At 44.7% G+C, this 26,675-nt stretch overlaps 1 protein-coding gene and 1 non-coding gene across 37 annotated transcripts in view; one reads left to right on the plus strand and one right to left on the minus strand.

Moving 5' to 3' along the window:
- Positions 1–26,675, minus strand: part of LIMCH1 (LIM and calponin homology domains 1) — a 335,363-nt gene that overhangs the window by 65,973 nt on the left and 242,715 nt on the right. For 19 of the 36 annotated variants that reach the window (XM_066233748.1, XM_066233747.1, XM_066233746.1 and 16 more), the window contains 9 exons: positions 26,392–26,587; positions 20,203–20,455; positions 18,508–18,774; positions 9,035–9,337; positions 6,424–6,666; positions 5,144–5,473; positions 3,697–3,824; positions 3,477–3,588; positions 2,774–3,034 (listed from right to left, as the gene is read on the minus strand). In XM_066233748.1, the coding sequence (XP_066089845.1) occupies positions 2,774–3,034; positions 3,477–3,588; positions 3,697–3,824; positions 5,144–5,473; positions 6,424–6,666; positions 9,035–9,337; positions 18,508–18,774; positions 20,203–20,455; positions 26,392–26,587 (2,093 nt within the window). The remainder of the gene's footprint in view (positions 1–2,773; positions 3,035–3,476; positions 3,589–3,696; positions 3,825–5,143; positions 5,474–6,423; positions 6,667–9,034; positions 9,338–18,507; positions 18,775–20,202; positions 20,456–26,391; positions 26,588–26,675) is intronic. The other 17 variants (XM_066233763.1, XM_066233758.1, XM_066233759.1 and 14 more) reach the window with 1 other exon arrangement.
- Positions 19,722–19,797, plus strand: TRNAN-AUU (transfer RNA asparagine (anticodon AUU)). The gene has a single exon. It is a non-coding gene; the product is annotated as a tRNA-Asn (tRNA).

Genomic DNA, 26,675 nt, shown 5'->3' on the forward strand with positions numbered 1-26,675 from the left:
CGAAGCAACACCCCAGATGGGCAGAGCATCGCCCCCTGGTGGGCATGCCGAGTGGATCCCAGTCAGGCGCATGCGAGAGTCTGACTGCCTTCCCGTTTCCAACTACAGAAAAATACAAAACAAAACAAAACAAAACAAACAAAAAATAGTTGGTTATGTAGTTCTGTATCTCTACTTGAACACTTCTGTTAATGTCTGATTGATTTCTGTTAATGTTTGATTGTCACCATACACACAGACAGTGCATGGACCACACACATATACCTCAATGATTTGTCATGAATCGAATACACCCATAGACTAGTGTTGAGTGTTTTTTGTGCTGTGTGAATGGACCCACGTAGTATATACTCTTCTGAGTTTGGCTTCATTAGCATATTTTGTTTGAGGTTCAGCTATGTTATTGCTGTAGGATATATTTGAATTTAAATTGCTTCTATACGAAATATAGCATTTCACAAACATCTCTGTGAACAAATGCAGATTTACACTAAACTGTAATCTCCATGAGAGTAGGAATTTTTCTTTTAGGGTTCCCTGAAGAGCAACCAAACTAAGTCCTTGGTAAGTGCTTATTGAGTATTATGGGGTGGTTTGGAAATTGGGGGAAAAAACAGTAGCACAGTCTCTGAAGATAAACTTAATCTATTCCTTTGCACTTGTGGATTTAAGGAATTTCCTCTCAGACTAATGTGTCAGCATTAGGTGGGCATCAATTTGAGCAGAACTGCCTTCGCTATTAGGCAGAATGTAACTAGAGCTTGGGCTTCAGATGGCTTTCCCAGTTGTCCTATGGGAAACTGAAATGTAAAGGTAAGTTAAAAAATAATGAAGAGGTTTGTTTTCAATGCAAAGTAGGTGCGTCAATAGGCTATAAGGACAAAATTGGCCAGATAAAGCACAGTTGGTATAAGCATCCTAAAAAAAATGCAATTAATAAAGTTTCATTGTCAGGGTAAAGGTACTTAGAAAAATAAATGAAACAGTATATGCACCTGCTGATTGTATTTTTGTAAATTTCAGAATTATTAAAGCACTTCAAAGTTAATAATTAGCTGGTTATATATTTCCATATTGTGAACTAATACCAGCTTCATTTGAAGTGAGAAGGAAAAAATGGATTTACTGCTCACTTAAGATTATCCCCCAGCACCCAGCACCATGTATTTTATAGGCCGTAATTACTCAATAAAGACTTATTGAAAGGAAATGAATCCCGAAGGTATGTGCTTGCACAATCATACAATGGTGTCACACAGCGAAGCTGACCATGTCTCCTACGCTCAAACTAGCCATCCATTCTCATTTGAATATAAAGAGGCTCCTTCTGAATCACAAATAGAGGGACAGAGAGAAGTGACAGGGAAGTCATCCAACTTCGACAGTCTTCCCTAGTAATCTGCATCAGTGACACGCTGGAGTGGGGCAGGGGCTTTGGCTCAGACAGAGCTGGGTTTGAGTCTTGGAGCTGTAACTACCAGCTGTGCAGACGCGGGTCTCAGGTTCCTCACTGCACAATGCAGGTGAAAATTCTTACCTTCCAAGGTTGTGCGAGTACCAAGTAAATGAGAAAGGAGCGGGAAGGTAGACAGCTGTAGCCCTCCCTTTCTTCCTTTCATTCTAACTTGTTTTAAAGTAACCCCCGGGCGCAGGGACAAGCTATGCCAGGGCATCTGCAAAGTGAGCGCCCGTGGCAGATGGGTCCTAGCCAGCCCTAACCACTGGCACTCCAGGTGGGATCCCCTCACTTCACTTCTATCTACTTCCGGCAGCCCCTCTGCGACAGGGAGCTACCACCCACTCAACCCACCCGTGCATCCTCAGGAGGTGCACTGGAGGGGAAGACACACCTGAAAACGGCTACAAGACTCTCTACAGCGATAAAACAGAGCACGAATATTAGCCCTGCTCCTCAAAACCAGAGCTGTAATTAGGTTGAATTTTAGTATACAGTATTATCCTAAATCAGAAGAAGGTAAAACAGATCAAATCCAGGTGAGAAAGATGGCTAGGATATTAATTTACAGTTTTTTGGATTCCCTAAGGTTCTCCCTGCTCCCCACTCCACCCTGTTCCCCACTACCATCAAGGCCCTTTGTGAACGCTATCACTTCCTGGTTTATGGAACTTGTCACAATGCTAGACACGCCCCCTTCTTTGCCCTGCATTGGTCAGGCGGCCCACAGAGCCATCACTCTGATGAAAGGAAACAGAAGCTTCAGCATCTAGGACCTTCCACCAGACCATGAGCCCCTGGTTCATTATTTCCCTGCTCTTCATTTTAAACCTGTCCCAGCACAGACCAGGACCCCTGTGCTTAAAAAACACCCTTTCCTAATGTTGACATCAAATTAAATGATAAATTTTATAAGTGGCGTACATCTTCTTTGGCCTGGAAGACCTTCCTGGAATCAGTGTGCAATCCATTAGATGAGAAAAAGTTCCACCCTGTTATCCAGAGGCTCCTATGTGAGTTGGGAAGGAACAAAACAGCTTCTCATAGAGGGTCCCCCACAGATGAGAGTCAAAAAGAATGTTTAACAGAAAAATTCACAACTGAAACTATTCTTTCTACACCTACTTCCATGCAAAAAAGAGAGGAAAACAAATTGTTGGCCGACCGGGCCCGTTTTTATCACGCAGGTTCTGTAAGCAATGGCAGGTGAGCGGCACGGACGGACTTAAGGCATTAATAACCCATCCAAAGCACAGGTCAAGGCTCAGAATGGAGAAGCAATGTCACAAGAAGCTGGGCACAGGATAATCTTCTGACCTCTTATCTTTCGTTGGTGGGCCCTTAGCAGAGTCCTCCATGTCCTGTTGCTTTGCAAATGGAATCGGAAGGAACTGGTTTGGGTTGGATCCAACGTGTCTGAGAGACAGCCCAGTTCTCCTGGCCATCATGTCATCTTTCTGTGACTCAGACAACTTTCTTTGCTTTTTCAGTCCACCACCACTCCAAGCAGGAGCCGTCATCTTCTCTGCGCTCTCTTCTCTCCCCAAAGCCTCCCATTCAGAGGCCAGAGGACATGAACTAGGACAACATTCAGTCCAGCCAGTCAAAGTCCACTTATTGCTCAAGATATTTTCAGCAGCGTCACCCGCCTGGCGTTAACGCAAGACAGAAGGAGCCAATGACCACAGCCGCGGCAGCACTCACAGCAACTGCGCGTTAATACCGTGGACGGCCGTCATGCAACTGGTACTCACGTGGGAAGGGGTGCCGTTTCTGGTTTTCATGATTCCTAAGAAGAAAACTGGCCAGAGCCCAACCACATGCAAAGGCTACAATCTCCAGCCAGAGGGGGCATTGAAAGCGGAACTCTGACCCCGGGATGGGCGCATTCCTTTAAGTGACTTAACTCCACATCACATCAGTCACCAAGTGCACACTGTGGCTCAAAGCTGCTTTTGGGGAACTCAGAAGCCACACACAGCGGAGACAGCACACCCTGGAAGGAAGGCAAGACGCTCACAGTGGCTGGCCGCTCCCCTCGGACCTCTCAGCCTCTGGCAGCCTCTCAGAACCCCTCTGCGCGCCTCCTTCTTTCTCTTCTTTAACATCCTGTGGCAGCGGTTTGGATATAACTAAAGCCAGAGAGGACAGCTTTACTACCAGGGGAGAATTCACACCAGACGCCTCGCCCCCACTGTCAGCCTTTACCTCCCAGGGAGGGAGGAAGCGTGGCTCCTCACCTTCCTCTGTCCCCGTGGGGCACGCGCCCACACTGCCCACACCGCCGGCGTGCTCCTCCGGGGACTCCAGCACGGGAGCCAGCCGCGGGACCCTTTTGCCATAGTCATCTACGCCAGAGCTCACTATTCTGTTGATAATCAAGTAGCGTTGGTAGTAAGAAAGAAGAGGAAAAAGTTAGGAGACAATGAACATTGCGGAGACTGAAAGATTAAGAGAGTTCAGTGGCTCTCGTGCCAGAAGCCAGTTAGTAAAATGGCGAATGCAAATTGCGACAATGCACTGCGGACCCTGGCAAGGGCCTGAGAAAGGTCGCAGGCGGCCGGCAGGACTCTAGGCTGGGGCTGAGTGATGCCCCCTCAGTAATCCAGGACTCACAGGTCCATTTCTCATTAATCACTTCTTCCTGCTCTTCCCTCCCCGCCCCCTGCGCGCCCCAGTTCCCCATCAGTTTCTGAAACCCTCACTGTGTGTTTCTGGTGCACCGGGGTTATTTCCACCTGGTCTGCTCTCCTCTAGGGTGTCACCCTCAGTATGGAACCCAAGAAACCCCTCTGTGTGCCACGGATCGTCTACCATTTCCTCTGGATTTCAAGGAGCAAAGTCAGCGTCTGGAGTTTCCTCCTGCTCTGGGGGCTTCAGTTTGCTCCTGCCCTGCAGGTGGGACGGGGCTTCCCAGGAGACCCAGAGTCTCATCAATGCCCTGAAGCTGCGTCAGGGAAGAGAGGGCAGCCCACAGAGCTGAATCCCCAGAGAGGGCGTGGGGGTCTAGTGCTGGAAGGCCTCCGGTGAAGATGAGAGCTGCGATAGCCCTAGACGGGGTTTCCCCGGGGGACCCCTCACAAATTTGGATAGTGATTTATCCAAGGAAATGTTTGCCCCACAGGAACCCCCAAGAAAGGAATCTTTTCTTTTCAGTCAAGATTTATTACATAATTCTTTTAAAGGATGGGAGGGAGGAGACCTTTATGTTTTTTTATATCTACTTAGATGTCCACATTTTGAACTTATCACACTGAGAACTATGTTTTCCTCCCTCTGTGGCATGACAAAGAGGGAAGTGATAGGTCAGCCTGATTTTTATTGATACGTCTTTAAGGAGAAACACTAGGGAGATCATTAAAACATTCCATCTCGTTCAGTCAGTATGTCCAACTAATAAAATAGTGCTTAACGCAGCTGAAGGAAAAGGGTCATTTGCCAAGATTATTGGCATTCCCAGGCAGCGAGTCTGGTGACAACAGCATCAACATGGACGCTCACCATTTAACTTCACATGCATGCTTCCCCCCAGCACGGCACGCTAACATCCCTTTTCTGCTAACCAGCAAAAGAGCCTGTGGAAACCCTGTCATCTCTGGAGAGTTCTTTAACGTGCTTCAGCAAACTCTTTAGAAGCAGCAGCAACTCCCATGCAGCTCTCCTTGCACATGTTTGGCAAAAAAATACCTGCCGTCGCTTTGTGGATTCAGCATTTGGTCCTCCTCCGAGCTGGACGTGGCCGCCAAGGCAGAGGACACGGAGGAAGTTTGAATCTGGCTGCTGTGACGGATGACTTCTTCCACGTCCTCCCTCGGCCCGGCCTTGCCAATGCTGAGCCGCTTCCATTTCTGCTGATCTATCTCTGTCACTGGTCCAAAGTGCACAAACTTTTGCCTGGGGCCGGAAGCTTTCTTATAGGCCCTCGCTTTGCGGACGGCCAAGTCATCCCAGATGGCAGTTTCTGCTTTAATTTCTGGTGGAGGCTCAAGGGCACAGATGTGCTCAACATCCCCATCCCTAGTCAGAACCAGAAGTAAGTTCCAAAGCTTTCTAAGGCAAGGACAAGTCATTAAGAAGTGTTTTTGTTTTGCTTTTTAAAAATATTAGATAATATGAAAACTACTCTACGACGAGAGCAGAATTGTTTCTCTATTCATCAATCAGATGACGAAATGACACAGGGCTTTAAGCGTCTTATCGTTTTCAAAATACTACTTCCCGCATCATAAACGATGGCATAAGAACATCTTAGGGCCCTGACCGGTTGGCTCAGCGGTAGAGCGTCGGCCTGGCGTGTGGGGGACCCGGGTTCGATTCCCAGCCAGGGCACATAGGAGAAGCGCCCATCTGCTTCTCCACCCCTCCCCCTCTCCTTCTCTGTCTCTCTCTTCCCCTCCCGCAGCCAAGGCTCCATTGGAGCAAAGATGGCCCGGGCGCTGGGGATGGCTCCTTAGCCTCTGCCCCAGGCGCTAGAGTGGCTCTGGTCGCAGCAGAGCGACGCCCCGGAGGGGCAGAGCATCGCCCCCTGGTGGGCAGAGCTTCGCCCCTGGTGGGCATGCCGGGTGGATCCCGGTCGGGCACATGCGGGAGTCTGTCTGACTGTCTCTCCCTGTTTCCAGCTTCAGAAAAATACAAAAAAAAAAAAAAAAAGAACATCTTAGGTATGATGAAATATTAAAATTATTTAAAAATCAAGGTGAAATGCCTTACAGCGAACAAGCCTGTCAAAATAGCCCTTCACAATAAGTTGGTTGAATTAAAGTGGAGGTTTTTTCATCCATGTGGCTTGTAACATTTTGTATTAATAAGTTTCAATGCATGCACAAAATACTGCAATATACGGTATGTTTTGAGAGGCATTATTTCCAGTCATAAAAATAAAAAAATGACAGACGAATAAGCATTCAATTCCTTCAAAGTTAAATAGCAGCAGAGCCAGGGGAAAGCCAAGGGAAAACTTGACACACCTCGTCTTTTCTGACACCTTCAGTCTCTCCCACGTCTCCAGGTCGGCTTCTGTGATACTGGACACTCTGACAAAGCTGGGAGCCTCACGGTGAGGGCTGAGGCTGCCTTGAAGCCTCCGCTGCGCCAGGTCATCCCGGTCGATATCTGGCACCGTCCTGAGTCCCTCTGTCGCAGGTTCCCTCGCCTGAGCCCGCACAATCCGGGTCGCTGCTGACTTTCCCTCTTCCATTGGACACTGGTTTCTGTCAGTTTGATTCAGGCCCCCACGTCATCAGAGAAATAAAGTTCAAGGAAGGGGAGCAGACAAACAGATTGTCAAGCATGGAAATTCAGGGGCTGCACCAAAGGGTGGAAGTACCGTTCCCTTTCTCGAAAAATATGGAGTCAATTGGAGCCTTGATTACCTTCGCCTGTGTTACCCTTTTGACACTGTAACGAGAAGGAAACTTTTCCACCAGATGACAGTCTCTTAGTTTAGTTTAGAAAGAGAAGCCAGGGCTCGCAGGAAGACTATTAAGAACGGTAATGAGATTTTGGTTTGCCAGTAATGATGCCCAATTCCCACACTATTCAAGTTACTATAATGAATTCAGGTTTTCTGACTGAATCCCTGAGCCCTCTTGGAATGTCTTTTACTACCCCAGTAAAATGCTAGTAATGAGCTCTGCGTGATCCAGATTCTAGGATTAGTTTGGAGATAGCTGGAATGTTGTTCGCATACTAAAACATCTCAATCATAAACTCACAACTGCCGGAAAGTACGTTTAAGTCAATTCCAACCAGAAAGTTTTGATGTTCAAACCCAGACTCTGCTTCCTGACAGAAGGTTTGGCTTTTGTGAACTTGAACAGAGGGTACCCTCTTTTCCTTGCTCTACAAAGTCAGTACTTACTTCTTTCTTGTGTTAATAACTGTTTACTTTTATTGATGCTAAAACTGATATTTTCTATTTTTCTCTTAAGAAGTGAACATTATATGTCTAATGTTAACGATGTTGTCATTGAAACCACAGCTGTGGCATCTATCTAGCTGCATAAACATTCGATTACATTAAAAGTCAGTTTCTAATTGAATATGCTTCCCAAGACAGAAAAATCAAGAAATTACTGTATACATAAAATAGGGCTATCCATTTTTTCCCAAGTATATCATCCAAGCCAGAAAACAAAGTTATTCTTTTGTAACCTGGATGACTTTGTGTATTTGCACAAAGACTATGCCAACAGGAAGGCTGCAGAATTTTCTATTTACAGTACATTTAGTTTGGGAAAAGAGATTAAGGAAGAGCATAGCAAAGAGCTGCCAGGGAATCTTCTTCTCTTCCCCCCCCCCATCAGTTTTTTGATGTGCTCTAAAGAGGTCATGGGTTATCCCAGGCCTAGAACTGTGTCCCTATGCATAGAATCAGGTGACAACAGGCAAATGAAGCTGGAAACATCAGGAATTAAAATTGCATGCCGCAGAAAGGGAAAAAGGGAGATACAAAAGCTACTCATTTTCCTAACTCAAGCTGCTGAACCCCATCCAGAAGTCTTTGTTTCACCTGCAACCACTGATCCCTCCCACAAGGCCAAGAACCGCACAGACGGGGCCTCCTGAAGCTATCACGTGTCCTATAAAAAAATCCTGCCAGGATCTTTCAGGTGTTTTGTGGCTGGTACTTCCTAAAACAAAACAACAAAGATAGTCCAAAAATACACTACTCCACTGAGCTCGATGACTCTGCCCAAAGAATCATTTTCATTGCATAATACAGAGTTGAGATATTTATATTCTTAGTTCAATAGACTTACAAGCTTCTTAAGTGATAGGCAAAAAGATGGCAGTTAATACTGAAGATGCAAACTCTCGCTGATTTTGACATAAGGAAAAAGTACAGCTCGATCAGCTCTGCACTATGAAATTCAACAACCCGACCCCTTAAATGAAACTGTACTACTCTTAGGATAAAATCACGGCAAATCCAATTTTACTACAGGTTTCCTGTCCCAAATTAAGAGGAGAGGAGAAAGGTTGGGAGAAGGAAACAATTAAAAACAATTTTCATGAACAAAAGAAGTGCGTTCTATATTAAGAGGTTTTTTTATTTTTTAAATGAGATCTATCTATCATCAAATGTGTAGGTGACCCTGCTATTGTGAGGGAAAAGAGAAATCTTCGTTTATTTTCTCTTCGAATATCTAAAAGGAGCTAACAAGAGAGAAGAGTTTATCTAAGGAATACAGGTATCTATGTTTTCTGCCTCCTGTGAATGGAGTGGAGCAGCCTTGAGAGGTGGCTGTCCCCCGAGACCAATGGCGGGTGTCTGTTAGTGCCGATAATGCTGCTATGACACCAGCACCCATATGTGGCGATGTGCTATGTCTAAGTTTATTTGGTGAGTTCAGCCCTATCTTGGACATGGTCTTTTCACTGTCTACCATTGTATTCGGGGGGAGGGGGGGTGAATAGCTGGAGTTCTGCTTCAACATTAACCATCCTTACCACTTATACATAATTGGGGCAGGAAAATGGAATTGGTGGGGGCTATGATACAAGTCACTTTTACTTATATTCTCTCTCTCTCTCATACACATAGACACACACACACACACACACACAAGTGCACACCTTTTATATTCTAGACTTGTTTTTCCTGAGATTCCTTTCGAGAGCTGTTTGCTGCTATCTGACTTCTCTGCCTCTTTTTTTCGGTAAGGCCCATAGAGGAGCCGGTTCAGAGGCACCACTGGCTTGGTCTGGTTCATCCTGGCTCTCCTCGCGGCAAAGTCATCTTTCTCAAGGTCCGGCAGCCGACATGCAATGTTATCTTCAGACTCCGAGTCTCTGCCATGTTGGTGGGTCAGGAAAGGGTTTTCTTTCCGAAGGATAATATCGCGAACAGCTTCTTTCTCGTCACTTAATTGCTTTGGGCTGGTAGAGCAAAATTAAATTGGAACTCCACATGTCATCAGACCAAAAAAAAAAATTTTTTTTGAAGCCCCCATCTCCAGACAGGCAACTGTATTGTTAGTGGAAAGGTCTTCTCCCTATCGTTAGTTCAGATATTTCAGTCCAGAGCTGCATCACAGTTAGTGGGAGTTTTAGAAACTTGAATTCAGCCAGCTACGAGCAATACTAAAATTTCATTTAATTTATAGAACCCATTCTCATCAGAAAGGCAGGATCCTAAATGGCTCTGAAAGTGACAATCCCAACTCTTGTCATTAAATTTGGAAGAGTAGGAAGCCTTTTGTTGTTCATTTTTTTCTTTAGCACCTGAAAAATGGACCCGGTAGGTACTCAACTTGTTTTTGGATTGACAGGGCACAAACTTGAGCCACCTAGACACCGATCTGGGGGAAAGTTGGCGAATGCTCTGTGTGGTAGCACACCTAGAATGTGGACCAGATTGCAAAGTGTAAGCAATGTCTTTCTGCACAGCTGAGCTAACCTGAAACATCTAGACGTTTTTATAACCATTCACAGATGGTCCCAAGGTGTAAAGGGCTACCCTGTCCTGCACTGCACCCTCCCATCAGCAATTCTTTCTTTCAACTTCTACCCCCATGACTCTCCACCACCCAGCTCTTTGTCACATGCTAGGTGTCCAGTAAGACATTTTGACACAATGGCTTCAACATTATTACTTTGGCCTATTTCCATTTTCAGAAAGACCTTTAAGACCCCCAACTTTAAATTCCTATAGAAATGTAACTTAACGGTAGAACATCAGGACTTTTCCCTTTGTTGTTTTTGTTGTCGTTGTTGGAAGTGGGTAGGCTGCAAGTACAGTTGATTGTGCCTCCCTGATAGTCATAAGGTCACCCTTATTCCTAAGTAGTACTGCTTGTTAGAACTTTCAAAAATCATTTATTATCATCTCAATTCATAAAGGTGATAAGCAAATAAAATATGTTGACTTCTAAAGAAAGTTCACCTACTTTGTTTACAATTTCTGAGAGAGGAATAAGAGCAAATTCATCATCTTCTAAAGACAAGTCATCTCAAAAATGAAGACAGGTGGAATTAGCCTGGCTAAGACTGAAATGAGGAGTGAAACGCTGTGTTCCCTGGTCAACCAGGTGGCCCACCGTCTGCCGCTCTGCCACACACCACTCTAGAAAAGGTCCTTATCTTAAGACTCCAGCAGGCCCCAGCTCCATCTGACTTTTGGAAAATCAAATCATCATTAGTTCTGCCCAGAGAACTATTTCTCACTGCTGACTGTCATTCTCAATAAAATTTTAAAACACATTATATGGAGGTGATTGGTGGTCCTTTGCTTCCTGAATAAGTTTATTGCATAAAATACAAAACCCTGCCCTCCGTTGCACACCTGACTCTTAGTGTCTTGCCTGCCATTCCTGGACTGTGCTCCCAACATGTCTGTCAGGTACACCAGGTGATGGCTGACCATGGCCATAACCAATGGTCAGTAGGAAATGATAGGCTAGTGAATTAATCTCTTCAAAAAGGCATTACTTAAAAAGCACACTGATGAAGACAAAGAAGGTGGCTAACAATTAGTGAGGGCACATTATGTGCTAGGATTTTTTTCTAAGTATTAATTCATTAAACCCTAATACTAACCCACAATGTTCGTGTGAGTAGCATCCCCATGTTATACAGTAAAACTCAGATTAGGTTATGAAATACGCTGTTGGTCAAAGCATCAGTGCTTAAGTTAAAATTTAAACCCAGGAACAGTCTAGCTCCAGGGGTCCTGTTCCCAACCCCTGTGTCATTCATTAAACAAATGACCAGGGCAGAGACAGTATTGAAAGCAGAGTCTTATACAAAAATTAAGGCATTATCATTACTATGGGAATAGAAGAAAGAGAAGTATTATAGTTATTAAATAAAAGGATCCTGTGAGCTATGCTTAGAAGGGAGTTGTGATTTGCATTGCTGGTTACAAAGAGCCACGTTCAGACAGGATTAATGAAAGTAGAATGCTAACTAATCACACCTTACAATGCTTGCGCAGCACTTTACAGTGTACAAAGCCCTTCACCCCCATTATCTCATCTCCGCTGATCCAACTCCAACTCCGGTATGGGAGCAGACCCCTAGCTTGAACCTCTTAAGTCCAAGAGTAGCATTCTTTCTATTTTATGACCAGAGGTCCTGGGTTTCAATCTCCCCCAACACAGCAGAATTCTTTGAAATAAAATGTATGCATTTATGCAAATGGCCATGCCAATTTGTGATGCCAATTTAAGCAGAGAGAATCTGGCGCTGTGTGCATCCTGTGAGCCCAGCCAGACTACTGATTCCCTGGGGTGTTTCTTTTCAGGCTAACTGCCCGGCGTGGCAGGACTCCCTTCAAGTGATCTCAGTTCAGATATACGGACTTACAGAAAGGCGGTGAAGAAAGTTTTCCGTATCACTGGCCACTTAAAGCCACTCCCTGCCCACTTGAAAAACTTGTCATAATGACTGATTTTCTGCTAATGGCTTGGATCCTGTAAATTTAGAGCTGCAAGGCCATCTCAGAGAAAGAAAACATGTAACATAAATTCTGCGCTGGCATTTGCAGGACATAAGGCATTAAATCATAAGTATCAGGTAGATATGTGTTCACATGTGTCTAGTTACCAAAATATTTCAATGACTTTTTATAAGGTGCTTTTCTTTTTCCCTTGAAGGACCTTAAGGGCAGTCTATTGTGAAGCTTCAGCACAATCGATTTCATTTTTCAACAATTACAACTCTCTAACAGCTAGTACCTTCCAGAAATACTAACTTTCATGACAACAAAATGCAAGATGGGAATTCTAAGGCCCGCTGTGCAGAGGAGAGTATTGAGATTTCTGGTTTCAGGCATCTGAACTTTGGTAAATTAAGTCAATTTAAGGGGCTTGATATTCCTGGGGAGGTTTGGCACTTTTATTTTTTCCCAGTCATTCACAGATGAGCTGCTTTGGGAGGGGTTGCCCTGCGGGCATAGCTCACTGCTTCCCTTACAAAGAACACAGTCCAGCTGAAATGAGAAATGTCAGGCCCTGCCTCCAACCCGGCAGGCCCCATCCAGCTTCATCTAAAACAAGTAAGACTATCTCTGGAGCAGAGATTACGGCCTCGAAGCAGGTGAGCGGGAAGAAAAAGCTCTTGTCTCAATGTTTCTAAGGCTTATATATTTCAAAGTGAATGAGATAATGCTTCAAACCAAGGAAGAGCTGGCATTTTCTTTCACCCCCTTTCACTTGGCAACACACAAGCAAGCAACTCAGATGAGCGGTCAGTCTGTTCTATTCAATGGAACTGGGCCCTCCAGAAAAGCCTGTTCGGCCTCCAGGGAATGCCACGGGCAACACCAAAAACATCCCAGCGTCCAAACAGGCCAGCGACATCCAGAATCACAAAAGTTCATGCGAGTTCCATGTCGGCCTGGTTCCTGGTCCCGGATCCCCAGGGACCTGCTCAGCAAGTCAGCGACACAGGCAGCTGGCACGGAGGGACGGAGGGGAATACGTGTCTGGCACCGAGCTGCGTCTGCTCCTCCTCTAAGACTTCTGAAACGTCTATTGTTCCTCAGAGGTTTGATTCCCTCTGTCATTAATTACTACGTGGTGGAGAGGATCCACAGACTAGCAGAAAATACTGAGCGCTGAAACATATGAAAACAATTAGAAAAGAAGTCCAATCACGTGAAACCTATAATTCGGTTCAAAAAAAAAAAAAAAAAAAAAAGTTTACGTCTCCAACGGGAAACACCAAGTCAGAGAACTCCAATCTCCGTAGTATTTTAATTCGGGGGCAGTGAATCTTATTTCTTACTTGATCCTCTTAAAAACAGAAAACTTGGCTTCTTTGGCGGAGTCTCATATTTTGAAGGGTTAATTAAGCTAACTGAATCATAAATTAAAATAGAAGGAAGAAGTGGCTTATATATTTTTTTACTTCAAGGGCAAGGCTAATAAATATTAAACTTCACACATTTATTGAGAAAGTCCTACTTTCTGTCCCTTGATGCTAAGATACCTCCTAATATAGTGTTTGACAGGAAGCTTGGGACTCGGAGGCTTCTAAACTTATGTGAAAATGGAATACTATGCGTCTTTCCCCCTTTTTATAAATTCTGTTAAAAATAATACAAGGAGGTGTCTGAGAATACTTGGAAAAGAATGACATCAACAGGGAAAACAGTCTAACAGCGAAGGCTTGCTCTCTGTCTTCTGCCCCCTCCCCTCGCTGGTGCCACTGTGCTCTCCCTATTTCTTTTTTTTCTTTTTTTTTTTCATTTTTCCAAAGCTGGAAACGGGGAGGCAGTCAGACAGACTCCCGCATGCGCCCGACCGGGATCCACCCGGCATGTCCACCAGGGGGCGATGTTCTGCCCATCTGGGGTGTTGCTCTGTGGAGACCAGAGCCACTCTAGCGCCTGGGGCAGAGACCACAGAGCCATCCTCAGCGCTCGGGCCATCTTTGCTCCAATGGAACCTCGGCTGCGGGAGGGGAAGAGAGAGACAGAGAGGAAGGAGAGGGGGAGGGGTGGAGAAGCAGATGGGCGCCTCTCCTGTGTGCCCTGGCCGGGAATCGAACCCGGGACTCCCACACGCCAGGCCGACGCTCTACCGAGTGCTCTCCCTATTTCTACAGGCACAGACCTTCGCAGCTAAGAACTGGGACAGGGAAATGTCCTGGCTCTCCTGTTGGGTTCAAAGACGTGGTGGCCAGAATTCATCTGGACGGCAAAGACAGGAGACCAAGGTTAAAATGTTTTAAGAGAAATCAGCATATTGAAGTATTCTATATTCTTAGTTTCTAGACACCAAGATCCTATTCTTCTCCGTGATATTCTTTTAATTCCAATTAAGCTACTTTCTGCCATATTTAAAGCAAGATCCCAAATGTGGATTATCTTAGAATGGCTCTCAGCTCTGTCGTGGGCTGCGAAAAGTAAGTAACAAAGACACAAACATGTCAGGCTAGCGGCACAGGATGTATACGACCTTTATGAGAGAGTTACCAGCTAAAAATTTTAAAAAAGGATGCTGGCTGTTTGGAGCAGCTGTGTCACACTACAATTGGGGACATTCTCTGGGAATATGCATAATTGTTCTGAACCCAAATTTAAATATTAAAGCAGAAGATCTAGGGTGTGATAATGTTAACTGACCTGCAAATTTCTGCTTATTAGAGCTAAGGTGGACAAAATATGTAAAAATAAAGCCAGACAACAGGAACCGTGGACAGTAAAAATGACCACAGAAGTATATATAATATTCATCAATCAGAATTACAATTGTACATTAACCATGATTCTAGGTTTGTACACACATGCATGTTGTCATAAAATATTTCAATGTTTTATTAGAAAATAAATCTCCCAGTTACTGAAGTGGCACAGTGCGCCCATGGCTTTTCCAGCTTTTGCCCAAACCCTTTTACCCTACATCACCATGATTCCTGAGCATGCTGAGTCAGCTTAATGTAGCTCCCTAGTCATCTCTCCCTTGTTCTATTGAATATTTTAAAGATAGTATGGAGGTTTCGCCAGAAAATTAAAATAGAATTACCACGGGATCCAGCAATCCCAATTCTGAGTATTTATCCAAAAGAATTGAAATCATGATCCCAAAGAGATATCAGCACCGCATGGCCACTGCAGCACTATTCACAATAGCCAGGATGTGCAGACGACCCGATGGGCCGTCGACGGCAGGTGCACGAATAAAGGAAATGTGGTACGTGCTTATAACGGAATATTACTCAGCCTTTAAAAGGAAGGGAAATTCTGTAATACATGACACCATGGATGAACCTTGATGACATTACACTAAGTGAAATAAGCTGGTCACAGAAGAATAAATAGTGCATAGTTCCATTTATAAGAAGTACCTAACAGTCAAATGCATGAAGTCAAAGGGTGGAATGGTGGTTGCCAGGGGCTCGGGAACAGGGAAATGCGTAGTTGCTGATCAATGGCCATAACGTTTTAGTTAAGCAGGAAGAATAAATTCTAGAGATCTGGTGCATAAGTATTGTACCTAAGGTTAACAATACTGCATTGTACAGTTACAAATTGGTTCAGAGGGGAGAGATCTCATGCTAAGGGTTCTTATCACAATGACATGAACTTATTTATTTTTCAAATGATCAGATTTCATTTTTTTTTTTTTTTTGCGTTTCTCTGAAGCTGGAAACAGGGAGAGACAGTCAGACAGACTCCCGCATGCGCCTGACCGGGATCCACCCGGCACGCCCACCATGGGGCGACGCTCTGCCCACCAGGGGGCGATGCTCTGCCCATCCCGGGCGTCATCATGCTGCGACCAGAGGCCACAGAGCCATCCCCAGCGCCCAGGCCATCCTTGCTCCAATGGAGCCTTGGCTGCGGGAGGGGAAGAGAGAGACAGAGAAGAAAGCGCGGCAGAGGGGTAGAGAAGCAAATGGGCGCTTCTCCTATGTGCCCTGGCTGGAATCGAACCTGGGTCCTCTGCACGCTAGGCCGACACTCTACCGCTGAGCCAACCGGCCAGGGCCCAGAATTCATTATTTTTAAAAAAAGAAAGCATCCCCAAAACAGGATCCATAAACACTGGTCGGTGAGCATGTGCAACTTTATAAACGCATTAAAGGGGCAGAACTACAGGTGTGTTGCCTTGAAGAGAAAGCATCCTGCAGAGGTGGCCCCCTCCCCCAGGAAGTCACCAGGCTTGCTTTCAACGCTCACTGTGCCCCCTAACATCTTCAAAATGATGGCAAGTTGTGGCCCTAAACACAGGACTCAAACCCCTTCTTAACTTTCTATCAAATAAAATTGTTTAAAAAGGGAGGGAGACAGGACATGAGACAATTTATGGAAGAAGGAACCTGAGTAGCCAATACACAGACCATGATAGTCAAGCATCTTAGTAATCATGGAACGATCAATCTTTAAAGGTGAGATTTTTTTTTTTTAAACTAAGGGAGTGGCAATTTTTAAAAATTATAAGATAGAAAAAAATATAAAGATGGTGTCTTTGGTAAATTTGAGCTTAAAGGCTTAACAGATGTGTCAAAAATGATGGTATGTGTCAAGAATATAAACTGATTTTTTTTTAAAAATTCATACTCTTACCTGTAGGTATCTCTTATTACCTACTCTCACTGGGCCCTTTGAGTAGTATGAACGTGCATGACATCCTCACTCAAAGGGTTAACAAAAAACTCACTACTCAAAGGGCTCAATTTGAAGACAGAAACAGGAGCAATCTGAAGAACGGTGCACAGTAAAGGGACATCATTCTCTTCTGCATTCTCAGCCTCTAGCCTGCTTTCTGATAAAGCAGATGCTCAAATTATGTTGAAAATAATCTGTTGTCTGATAAGGTCTCTGAGCCCAATTAGTTTTGTTTTTAAGGTTTTTATGACACTACTCTTCATTGTTTCAGAAACCCAGAGAGCTGCTTTTAACATAAGCATGATTTTACGTTACTATCTTCTAGCACAAACATGTTTAGGATAGTCATAGATTCTGGGGAAGCTCTGAAGAAACATGTCCTTGGCTGTTTTATCAATACCAAGTTACTCTGGAATGAAATCCACAGAAATCAGTGCAGGAACTTCCCGTTAAGACTAAGACTACAGCAGTAACCACACAGGGACTTGCAGAGAGACCTGGAGAACGTTCCAACAAATGTTTGGGAGGCAGAGGTGGCGTAGGGGTCAGAACCTCTGCACCTGGCCAGCCGGTCAGTGGTCACCAGCTCTGACACAGGGAAGTAACTTACTAACACCATTCACCAGTTTACTCTTCTTAAAAATGTGTATGTCACCATACACGGGATGGCAAGTGGCAAAGGACTTCCAGTTGTCAAACTGTTACTGTTGGGTAAACGTGTTTTAAGTTTGCTGGCTTGTATTGGGGCAGCGCCATGAGCATACAGTCTATGGAAGGCAGTAGGTTCTTGTCCTGGGGGGGGGGGGGGGCAGATTGCAAATTTTGGACTGACCTCCTGCTTGGGAGGGGCCGTTGTTTGCTGGAGGAGGGTTTTTTCCCCCCAGACTGTTTTTCTGGAGAGTGCAGAGGGAGCGAGGGAGTGCTGAGGAGCATGGGAGCCCTGAGATGTTGGCCTGACCTGGTTGGCTTGGGGCTGCTGAGGCTGGCGGGGGCCTGTTTTGTGCTGTGAGTCTGGGAGAGTCCGGAGAGAGAGAGGGAAGCAGTTTTCCCTGCCTGTTTGCTGGTCCACCCTTATGAGATTCTAATAAACGGAATGGCCCACCATCTTCTTTAGGCTCCACTATTCCGTTACCGTCTGACGGAATCCCACGAGAACCTGCATGGCCACGGCGACAGTCACTGGCCTCACTGTTACAAAGTTCAATTTGTCAGACAATTTTTGGCTTCACTATTATTTTTTAGGATCTTTGTGGTTATTATATGAGAAAAATTAACCGGCTTCTCAAAAGACTACATACAACTGTAGAACGGTTGTATTCTGGTCCTCTGACTGCATTCTGACTGCCCACAGTCTCCATCTCACGTGTAATATGAAGCCATCAGGGCCGTATACTGCTGCCTTTGTTACAATTAAGAGAAGTAATTACTCCATTCTTTGTTTTTGAATCAACATGCTTTAGAAAAGGAGTCAAATACACCCAGTCTTTCTCACTACTCCCTTGGGGACAAAGGAAGTAAGTGGATTTTTGTAAGCCAGCCACTCTTGCTAAAGAGAGTGCTTCCCATTTCAAAGGAACTATTTTCTCGTGATGTGTAAAGTAAGATAAGAAGAGCCATTTAGGAGTAGTGTGAAAATGAACAGGCTGTAAACCATAGAAAAAATAAAATGTTATTGCTAGGTAAATCCTGCAGCCCACAAATGACTGACCACAACACTTTACTGGGACAAGGTCTAATCAAGCAGCAAGAAGCTTACTCTTCAGCAAAAAACAACTCTTCACCTCCGTTTAAAATAACCAATTACTTAAGCAGAGACATGCCCAAGGACAGAGACTATTAGCCATTTCTAGTTGCTCCAAGTAGGGAACAGTGACGTACTGTACGTAAAGCAAGGAGTGGGGAAACAAGATGGAAACTCCAACACGCCAGACAGGCTCCACACCCCCAGGCATGCACGAGCCAGCCAGGCCGGCCCTCGACCTGCAGAGCTGACCTGGCGAAGCGCTGTGCCGCTGGCATGACCGTGATTCCAGCTTGCTCTAACCTTCTGCGCTTTCGGAATTCAGCGGCGTCTTTTTCTTCAGACTCGGGGGCGGGTGCCGCGGCAGCCCCCTCTGCAGGAGGCTGCTCCTCAGCACTGCCAGTGGGCACGCCCACGCCTCCGTCAGAAGGTTTCCTGTCGGGATCCATCTGGCCAGCCGGGTCCTCTTCACAAGGAGCCCCCACTTCACTCCCCTCTTCCTCTATTGTTTCAGGATAGCTAGTGAGTTGGACAATATGGTTTACCGAACTAACAGACTGGCCTGGGGAGCATACCACAGGTCATCTCTCCTGGTCATTCTGATATTACTTTCCACTTAAAAAAAAAAAAAGTCATAGCATGCAATGATTCTGGCAGTGTGACAAAAATTAAATGTAGCCATTTGAATTGATATTGAGCGGTAAACACCTTTTCTGCTGGAATGGTAAAAATCAATGCCTTGTTTAATAGTTAAAACATTTAATAAAATGCTTGTTCAATGAAAAATCATAGATAATAAAGGTAGACTATTAGAAATAACCATGAAATAATCAGGATGGCTTTGCTGAAAGTATTAGACTGCACTGTAAATTTCTTTTATTGGACTATAAGGTTCTTGAAGGCAGAGACTATATCTATCTTATTTACTGTTGGATCCCCAGTGCCTAAAAGACAAGAGTAGATGCTCAATAAATACTCACTGAATCAATCAAAGAATAAAAACATAATCAGAGATTAGGAAAAACACTGTTTCTTTAAAGAGGTGAGCAGCCCAATGTATCTTCCACTGAAGACGTTCTACAGGTGATTCTGAAGCATGTTCCATGCATCCCTCACATGTGTGAGTTTGATCTATAGAAGCACGCATCTCAGTAATACTGTCTTTTTGCATAAAGGTAAGTCTTTCCGCACCTACTCTAACAGGAGTGGGAGTCAGGCGGTCTCCACAGAAGGACATGGATGACAGATCTGTTCTCAACATTCTGTCAATAGGAGCAGTTTAAAAAAAAAAAATCTGCTTGTTAGACAAGTCGTTGTTGAACACCTACTGTGTGCTAGACACTGTTCTAGGTACCTTTATGAAGCCTATGTTCTATCACCATAATCTCTCTCCAGAGGTCTGGCCTGCCCACCTCCTTTTGTAATCGCATATCCAAGGTCTGGAGCAGTTATCTGAACTGATTCGGGCCCTGGCCGGTTGGCTCAGCGGTAGAGCGTCGGCCTATTGTGCGGAGGACCCGGGTTCGATTCCCGGCCAGGGCACACAGGAGAAGCGCCCATTTGCTTCTCCACCCCTCCGCCGCGCTTTCCTCTCTGTCTCTCTCTTCCCCTCCCGCAGCCAAGGCTCCATTGGAGCAAGGATGGCCTGGGCGCTGGGGATGGCTCTGTGGCCTCTGCCTCAGGCGCTAGAGTGGCTCGGGTCGCAACATGGCGACGCCCAGGATGGGCAGAGCATCGCCCCCTGGTGGGCAGAGCATCGCCCCTGGTGGGCGTGCCGGGTGGATCCCGGTCGGGCGCATGCGGGAGTCTGTCTGACTGTCTCTCCCTGTTTCCAGCTTCAGAAAAATGAAAAAAAAAAAAAAAAAAATGAACTGATTCGCATCCAGCAGCTGCGGCTCCTACACCACTCGTGTTCGAGGCAGGACGGGAGTGCAGCGCAGGCCTTACCTGAAGGGCCTCTCCCCGCTTAGGGGAGAGGTGGCGGTGCTCCAGCTCTTGCGATACTCCTCGCGCTCGGCTTTCTTCTTTCTCAGAGGGGCGGGGACATAGGCTGTCTGATTGCTCTTGTTCGGGAGGTACTGGTTAAAAGGCACTGCTGATTTCGGCTCGCCATGAGAAGTCCGCCTGGCAGACATGTCATCCTTCTTCACATCAGGCAGCTTCCGATGTGGCAAGTCAGATTCCGAGTCACTTCCTCTCCCTGGGGAAGAAAGGGTGGGTGCTGAGGGGTGTGCTGGGCACGCAGGACAGATCCCGGAGGCACGGGTGCAGTACCAGGGACGTGGTTACCAGTGGGTTCCGGGGATTCCTTCCTTCAGTTATTCACTTAACAAATCTAAAGTATCAGTCCAATTTAGTCTACTGTGGGAAAGGCTCTCAACTTTAACCGGGGGGAAAAACCCTTCACATTAAAAAAATAGAGGTAAAGAAACAGACTGATAGGGAACAGACTGACAGCTGTCGGGGGGAGGGGAGTTGGGTGACAAAGGTGAAGAGATTAAGCAAAAAAAAACCCCAAAACCCCCATAAACCTCATAGACATGACAGTGTGCTGATGACCGGAGGGAAAGAAAGGTGTGGGGGGTGGAAGAAGGTAAAGAAGGAATAAATGGTAGGCCCTGGCCGGTTGGCTCAGCGGTAGAGCATCGGCCTGGCGTGCGGGGGACCCGGGTTCGATTCCCAGCCAGGGCACATAGGAGAAGCGCCCATTTGCTTCTCCACCCCCCCTCCTCCTTCCTCTCTGTCTCTCTCTTCCCCTCCCGCAGCCAAGGCTCCATTGGAGCAAAGATGGCCCGGGCACTGGGGATGGCTCCTTGGCCTCTGCCCCAGGCGCTAGAGTGGCTCTGGTCGCAAAAGAGCGACGCCCCTGAGGGGCAGAGCATCGCCCCCTGGTGGGCAGAGCATCGCCCCTGGTGGGCGTGCCGGGTGGATTCTGGTCGGGTGGATCCCGGTCGGGCGGATCCCGGTCGGGCAGGCGCATGCGGGAGTCTGTCTGACTGTCTCTCCCCGTTTCCAGCTTCAGAAAAATAAATAAATAAATAAAGAAGTAATAAATGGTGATGGAAGGAGACTTGACTTGGGGTGGTGAACACACAATACAATATACAGATGATGTATTATAGAACTGTACACCTGAAGCCTATATAATTTTATTAACCAGTGTCACCCCCAATGCATTCAATAAAAATTAAAAAAAAAAAAAAAGCAGAGGTAAGCCTAACAGAATCTGAGAATTACAATTAGCAACACATTTGCAATAGCACGCCACACCTGCTCAGGTTCTTGCCACTCTCAAAAGAAAAAAGTAATAAATTAACCAAGAGAGTTTTTACTGACCACCTGTTGTTCCACGTGGTACACTGTGCTAGATATTCTGACACATAATAATCATAAAGCATTTGTCTTTGAGGTAACTTTATCCAACCCCTGAAACACCTGGAGAATATTAGTTATAATCCAGGAGCACAGACAGATAGGAACAATAGGAATTCAGAAAGTGGCCAGTTTGGATTATAACTAAGGGTTTGCCTTCCAAAGAATGGTTTGAGTTGTAATAAATGCATGTTCCTCTATCCCAGAGTCCTTCCTGGTACTCATTGCTGGAGACAATCCTTTTTTTTTTCTAGGAACTTTATGGTCTGATGCTCTTTCTTTCTGCACATTTGCTTTCCGCTATTTTGCGAACAGGGCTTTATATCATCCACAGCACTAACTCCCGTGTCTCTGCACACGGTGGGCATCCTCCAATTGTCTGACGAATGAATGAAGTGGTTTGGTTTAAAGAGTGTTTTAGACAACAAAAAGGAAGTCAATGTTGCCGACATCAGCCTTTCATTGGGAAACAACCCCAATAATTAATGCCACTGTGTCCTAGTTTCCTGAGTCTCCTATCATCACTAGATTTCTAAGATCCAGAGAGTGGAGCTGTCATTAAAACAAACACTACTATTTATAGATAAGCACCATTTTAATGGTGGCTGGAAACTGTTAATCAATGAGAGCATTATGAGGCCGTTCAACTCCAAATAGAAAACTACCCATTTACACTTGTGAAAAGAGATTTAAACTAAGAGCCGAGAGGTGTGGCGGCCAGTGGAGTGGGCAGGGTACAGGGTGTGGAGTCAGATCCACTTCACATTGACCTCTGCCCCCAGGAGCTCTGAGACTCTACGTCTGTTACTTCACTATTTTAAGCCTCAGTTTCCCAATGTGTAAAGCGAAGATGGTAATACCATCTACTTGACCAGGCTGCTGGAAGGATCAGGTATCTGCAAAATTCTTGATACAGCATTTGGCCCACAGCAAAGGCTTAATACATGCTGACTACTCATGATGTCCTAATCGTTCTGGATCTGTCAATAATGAGCTGTGGGCTCCTACGCTTGTCTCTAACACTCTTGACTGTCCTTTTCTGTAAAACAGGCATGGAATGATTTGCCCTGGAGATGAAATGATTTAATGGCTTTTAAAAGACTATAAAAGTTAAAAGCATTGACCATAAACAAGTTGTCCATTGTTGCAGATAAAATATTCAGTTTATGAATTATTCATGCCACTTGCTTTCAGGCTTCCTTCTGAAGTTTTGACCATTTCATTACTTGTTAGTTTTTAATTTAAACTTAGCTCCCTCCCCACCCTTATTCTTTTGTCAAATACTGCATATATATTTGTCTCAGTGTCATACTAAAACGTTTAGAGCCCAGCGGATTGCCTTATAAACAAACACTTTGCAAGCTCTGAAATTTGTTTGCCTATTTAATATTATTCCCCTTTTATAAAGTTGGAACAGAGGCTTAGAGAGACCAAGAAAGCCCCCTCTCTATGGCTGGTTAGTAACAGGTAGGGACTCTAATATCTGATTTTCAAACTCTCAACCCAAGGTTTCTTCCTATGGGACATATTTCTCTTGGAAAAATGTCCTCTGCTTAAAGCATCTGACTAGGGGAAGCACTGTGTTGAATACAAGTGAATAAAAGAAAATGATTCTTCAATCAACTATGAAGCCTTAATAATGGATTAGAACTGTCTCAATTCTAGAAAGGAAACTTATTTGTGTACAATATCTAAAAAAATACATATTATCTATAATACACTGAAACTCTCAAAATAGGTTGTTTAACACATAAACAGATCATCCTTTTATTTATTAATTTTTTAAAATTTTTATGAAAGTCTAATCCTTCCTTTCCACAGGGCTACATTGTTCTCTTTTACAGTAAAAAGAGGTCTTTCTTTCTCCTGCATATCTTTGCTATACACAACTCTAACCCTCTGTTTTTTAATCTTCTAGCATTTTAAATTCTTTCATTCCTTAATTCTCTGCCATAACTCCTCTTTTTTTAAAATTTTTCTGAAGTGAGAAGCTGGGAGGCAGAGAGACAGACTCCCGCATGCGCCCAACCAGGATCCACCCAGCAAGCCCACTAGGGGGCGATGCTCTGACCACCTGGGGCATTGCTCCATTGCAACTGGAGCCATTCTAGCACCTGAGGTGGAAGCCATGGAGCTATCCTCAGTGCCTGGGCCAACTTTGCTCCAATGGAGCACTGTGCAGGAGGGGAAGAGAGAGACAGAGAGAAAGGAGAGGGGGAAGGGTGGAGAAGCAGATGGGTGCTTCTCCTGTGTGCCCTGACCGGGAATTGAACCAAGACTTCCACATGCGGGGTAGACACTCTACCACTGGGCTAGGACCATAACTCATCTTTTATATAAAAGATGAAAGTATCCATTTAACAAAATGCATATTTACAAAATATGTTCTTAATTTAAAAAGTACCTGAGTGTAAATTTTTGTGCTTCCTCCTCAATGACACTCATTAAATGGCCTTAGAAGGGCATGCTGGTGAAGGGGAGGGAGGAATTGGTAAATTGATACCCATGCAGCGAGACAGATTGGCTGAGTCCACCCTGGGGACCCACGGGATCCCCACCTGGTAGCTCTTGTGTCTGACCCACAGAACCATGACACCTTTAATGAGCGTGGCTCTTGACTGTCCCTACTGGATGGGTCTGTGGGCCTCAATAATAAGGAAAGAAAAGCTCTCCATATTGACCCACTATGGAGTTGGAGAATTTTATACTTAGACTTTCCCTAATTGATTATGAGTCCTAGGAAATAAATTTTCAAGATTTACGAATTTTTTTCCCTTGCAAATTTGAAAGTGTTTATTAGGACTAGCAATCTTCTTGATTAGCATCATTTAAAAAATATACCATAAACTCTAAGGAAATACAACTTCTATTTGGATAAAATTACACTAATTCTTTTTAAGGCACATAAAAATGTGTTGCTTTTCTTTAAAGAACCTCATTAGGTCTTCATTAGTTTACAAGAACATAAGCCTGAAAGTATTGGGCTGATTGGTGAAATCTTGTGTAAGATGCTCTTTCATGGATGGTGTTTTGTGAAGCTCAATTTTATGTTAGTCTTCATACGGGGAAAACATTTATAAGAGAAACTCTAGTATATCAAGCTTAATTGTTGCAAACGAAATTGTGCCTCTCTGCACAACTACCCTATCAGCAATCACCATCTCAAATCCCTTCAAGATGTGGCTCGTTATAAACTCTGAACCCCTGGAAGCCAACAGAATAAGTAAAGGACCAACATTACCAGTCATCAGGGACCAAGATGAGGAAAAGAATTTTAAAAACAATCACACTACAATGAATAAAATAGTTGGTTAAGACAGATTTCGTAAAATAAATCTATCTTTTAGTTATGTCAGAGCTCAATTAGATCATGCACTTAGCAGTGTAACTATGAAACTGTGGGTGGCACTTAAGAGGTCATATAAAATTTTAAAAATGTTTTTCAAGCACCTCACAATGTACCATGGAATTCTTTAGGAGTCACAGACTATGGGGCCCTGAGGCTAAACTATGTGTTGGGAAGTGTAAGTACTAAACAAAAGCATTAGTTCAGACATCTAGAATTTAAAAAATCTATTAGGCAAACAAAGAAGTGTGGGTCAAGTAAGCTTAAGAGCATAATATTTGGATCCACAGTTCTTGAGGCTAACATTACCTACTTGCTGATAGTAATTTTGGTCACTTGCTAATGTCAGGAGGATTACTTAACCTCTCTAAGGTTCATCTGTAAAATATGAATAGGAAGGAGGAGTTCACAGCCCCATGGGAGGACTAAGGGAGATACTATGTGAGTATCTCATAATCTGCACTGAAGACTAAATGAGACACTAGCAGTCAGGCAATTAACTCAGAACCCGGACATATTAAATACCCACATGTTTTAATACCATATAATTTTATAGCCGAAAGCTATAAAAGATCATTTTTATCTGGAGAGTAGGCTTAAATGAAGTCTCTAGAAATATTAGCATTAAGAGATCCATTAGAAAAATACAAACAAAAAAGTTCCCCACCAGCCTTGATGTCTTTCTGCAAGTTTATACATGCAGAAGCAAGCCATCAGCCCTTCTGAAAAGTACAAAGGTACAAGATACTAAATAACCAGCTTCTGGAAAATACGCATTAAATTGATATCAGGTGGCACGAGCATACATTTCTGTAAAGAAAAATGATCATTCCTTACTGGTGATATAAAATCCACAGGGTTTAAATCAAACCCAGCCTCAGACCAGGCAGTCTGGGTTGTGTACTGCACAACAATGGCCACCTGCATCACTCTCGTCAACGGCCGGGCATCGTACCCATCAAACAGATTGCCAATTAAAGTTTCACGACTCCAGGCTTCAGAGCTTTCCTCCATGTGTGTAGAGCGTTTCCAGCTTGCTGGAAGCCGATCCATTTTCACTCACACAGTGTGGTACTCACTCAAACATTTCCCTTCCTCATACCCGGAGGATATAAACCTTTTGCACACTTTATGAGCTAATGGTCTGCACAGCGTCTTGATTCACTGAGACCCAGGGAGGAATGATGTCACACATTTTCCAAAAGAAGATATGCTCACTGAGGCAATGTTCAAACGAACTGCTGGCAAAGCCAACCAAAATTCTACGGACTGCGAAAAACAACATTAAAAGACTTTCCTTCTCCCAGTTTAGAGTTACCAGGTTCCGCCTACCCAGCGCCAACCCCTCCACCGGTCACAAGGCAGCCCTTGTTTGTGTTTAATTCTAAGATGTGTGGTTTATGAAGGCTCCAACCTACCATCGCTGCTTCCCCTGAGGACTACATCTGGCGAAGGCGTCTGCCGGGAACGGGAGCCGAAGGAATCCAGGCTGTCGAAGGAGTCATCTCTGCCGTGTCGAGGGGGAGACAGGGAGTCACTGCGCTCCGAGTCCCAGCAGTCGATGTAACCGCTGTCTCGGATACTACGCTTAGGACTCTCAATGTCATCAGTCTCCTGTCCAAAAGTAAAATTAACAAATTACAGACGTTACAGCAAGAGACGTTGAGCCATCAATTTCAGGAAAATCAGTCTCCAGTAGTCT

The sequence above is a fragment of the Saccopteryx bilineata genome, chromosome 5 (genome assembly GCF_036850765.1).
Source record: "Saccopteryx bilineata isolate mSacBil1 chromosome 5, mSacBil1_pri_phased_curated, whole genome shotgun sequence".
NCBI lineage: Eukaryota > Metazoa > Chordata > Mammalia > Chiroptera > Emballonuridae > Saccopteryx > Saccopteryx bilineata.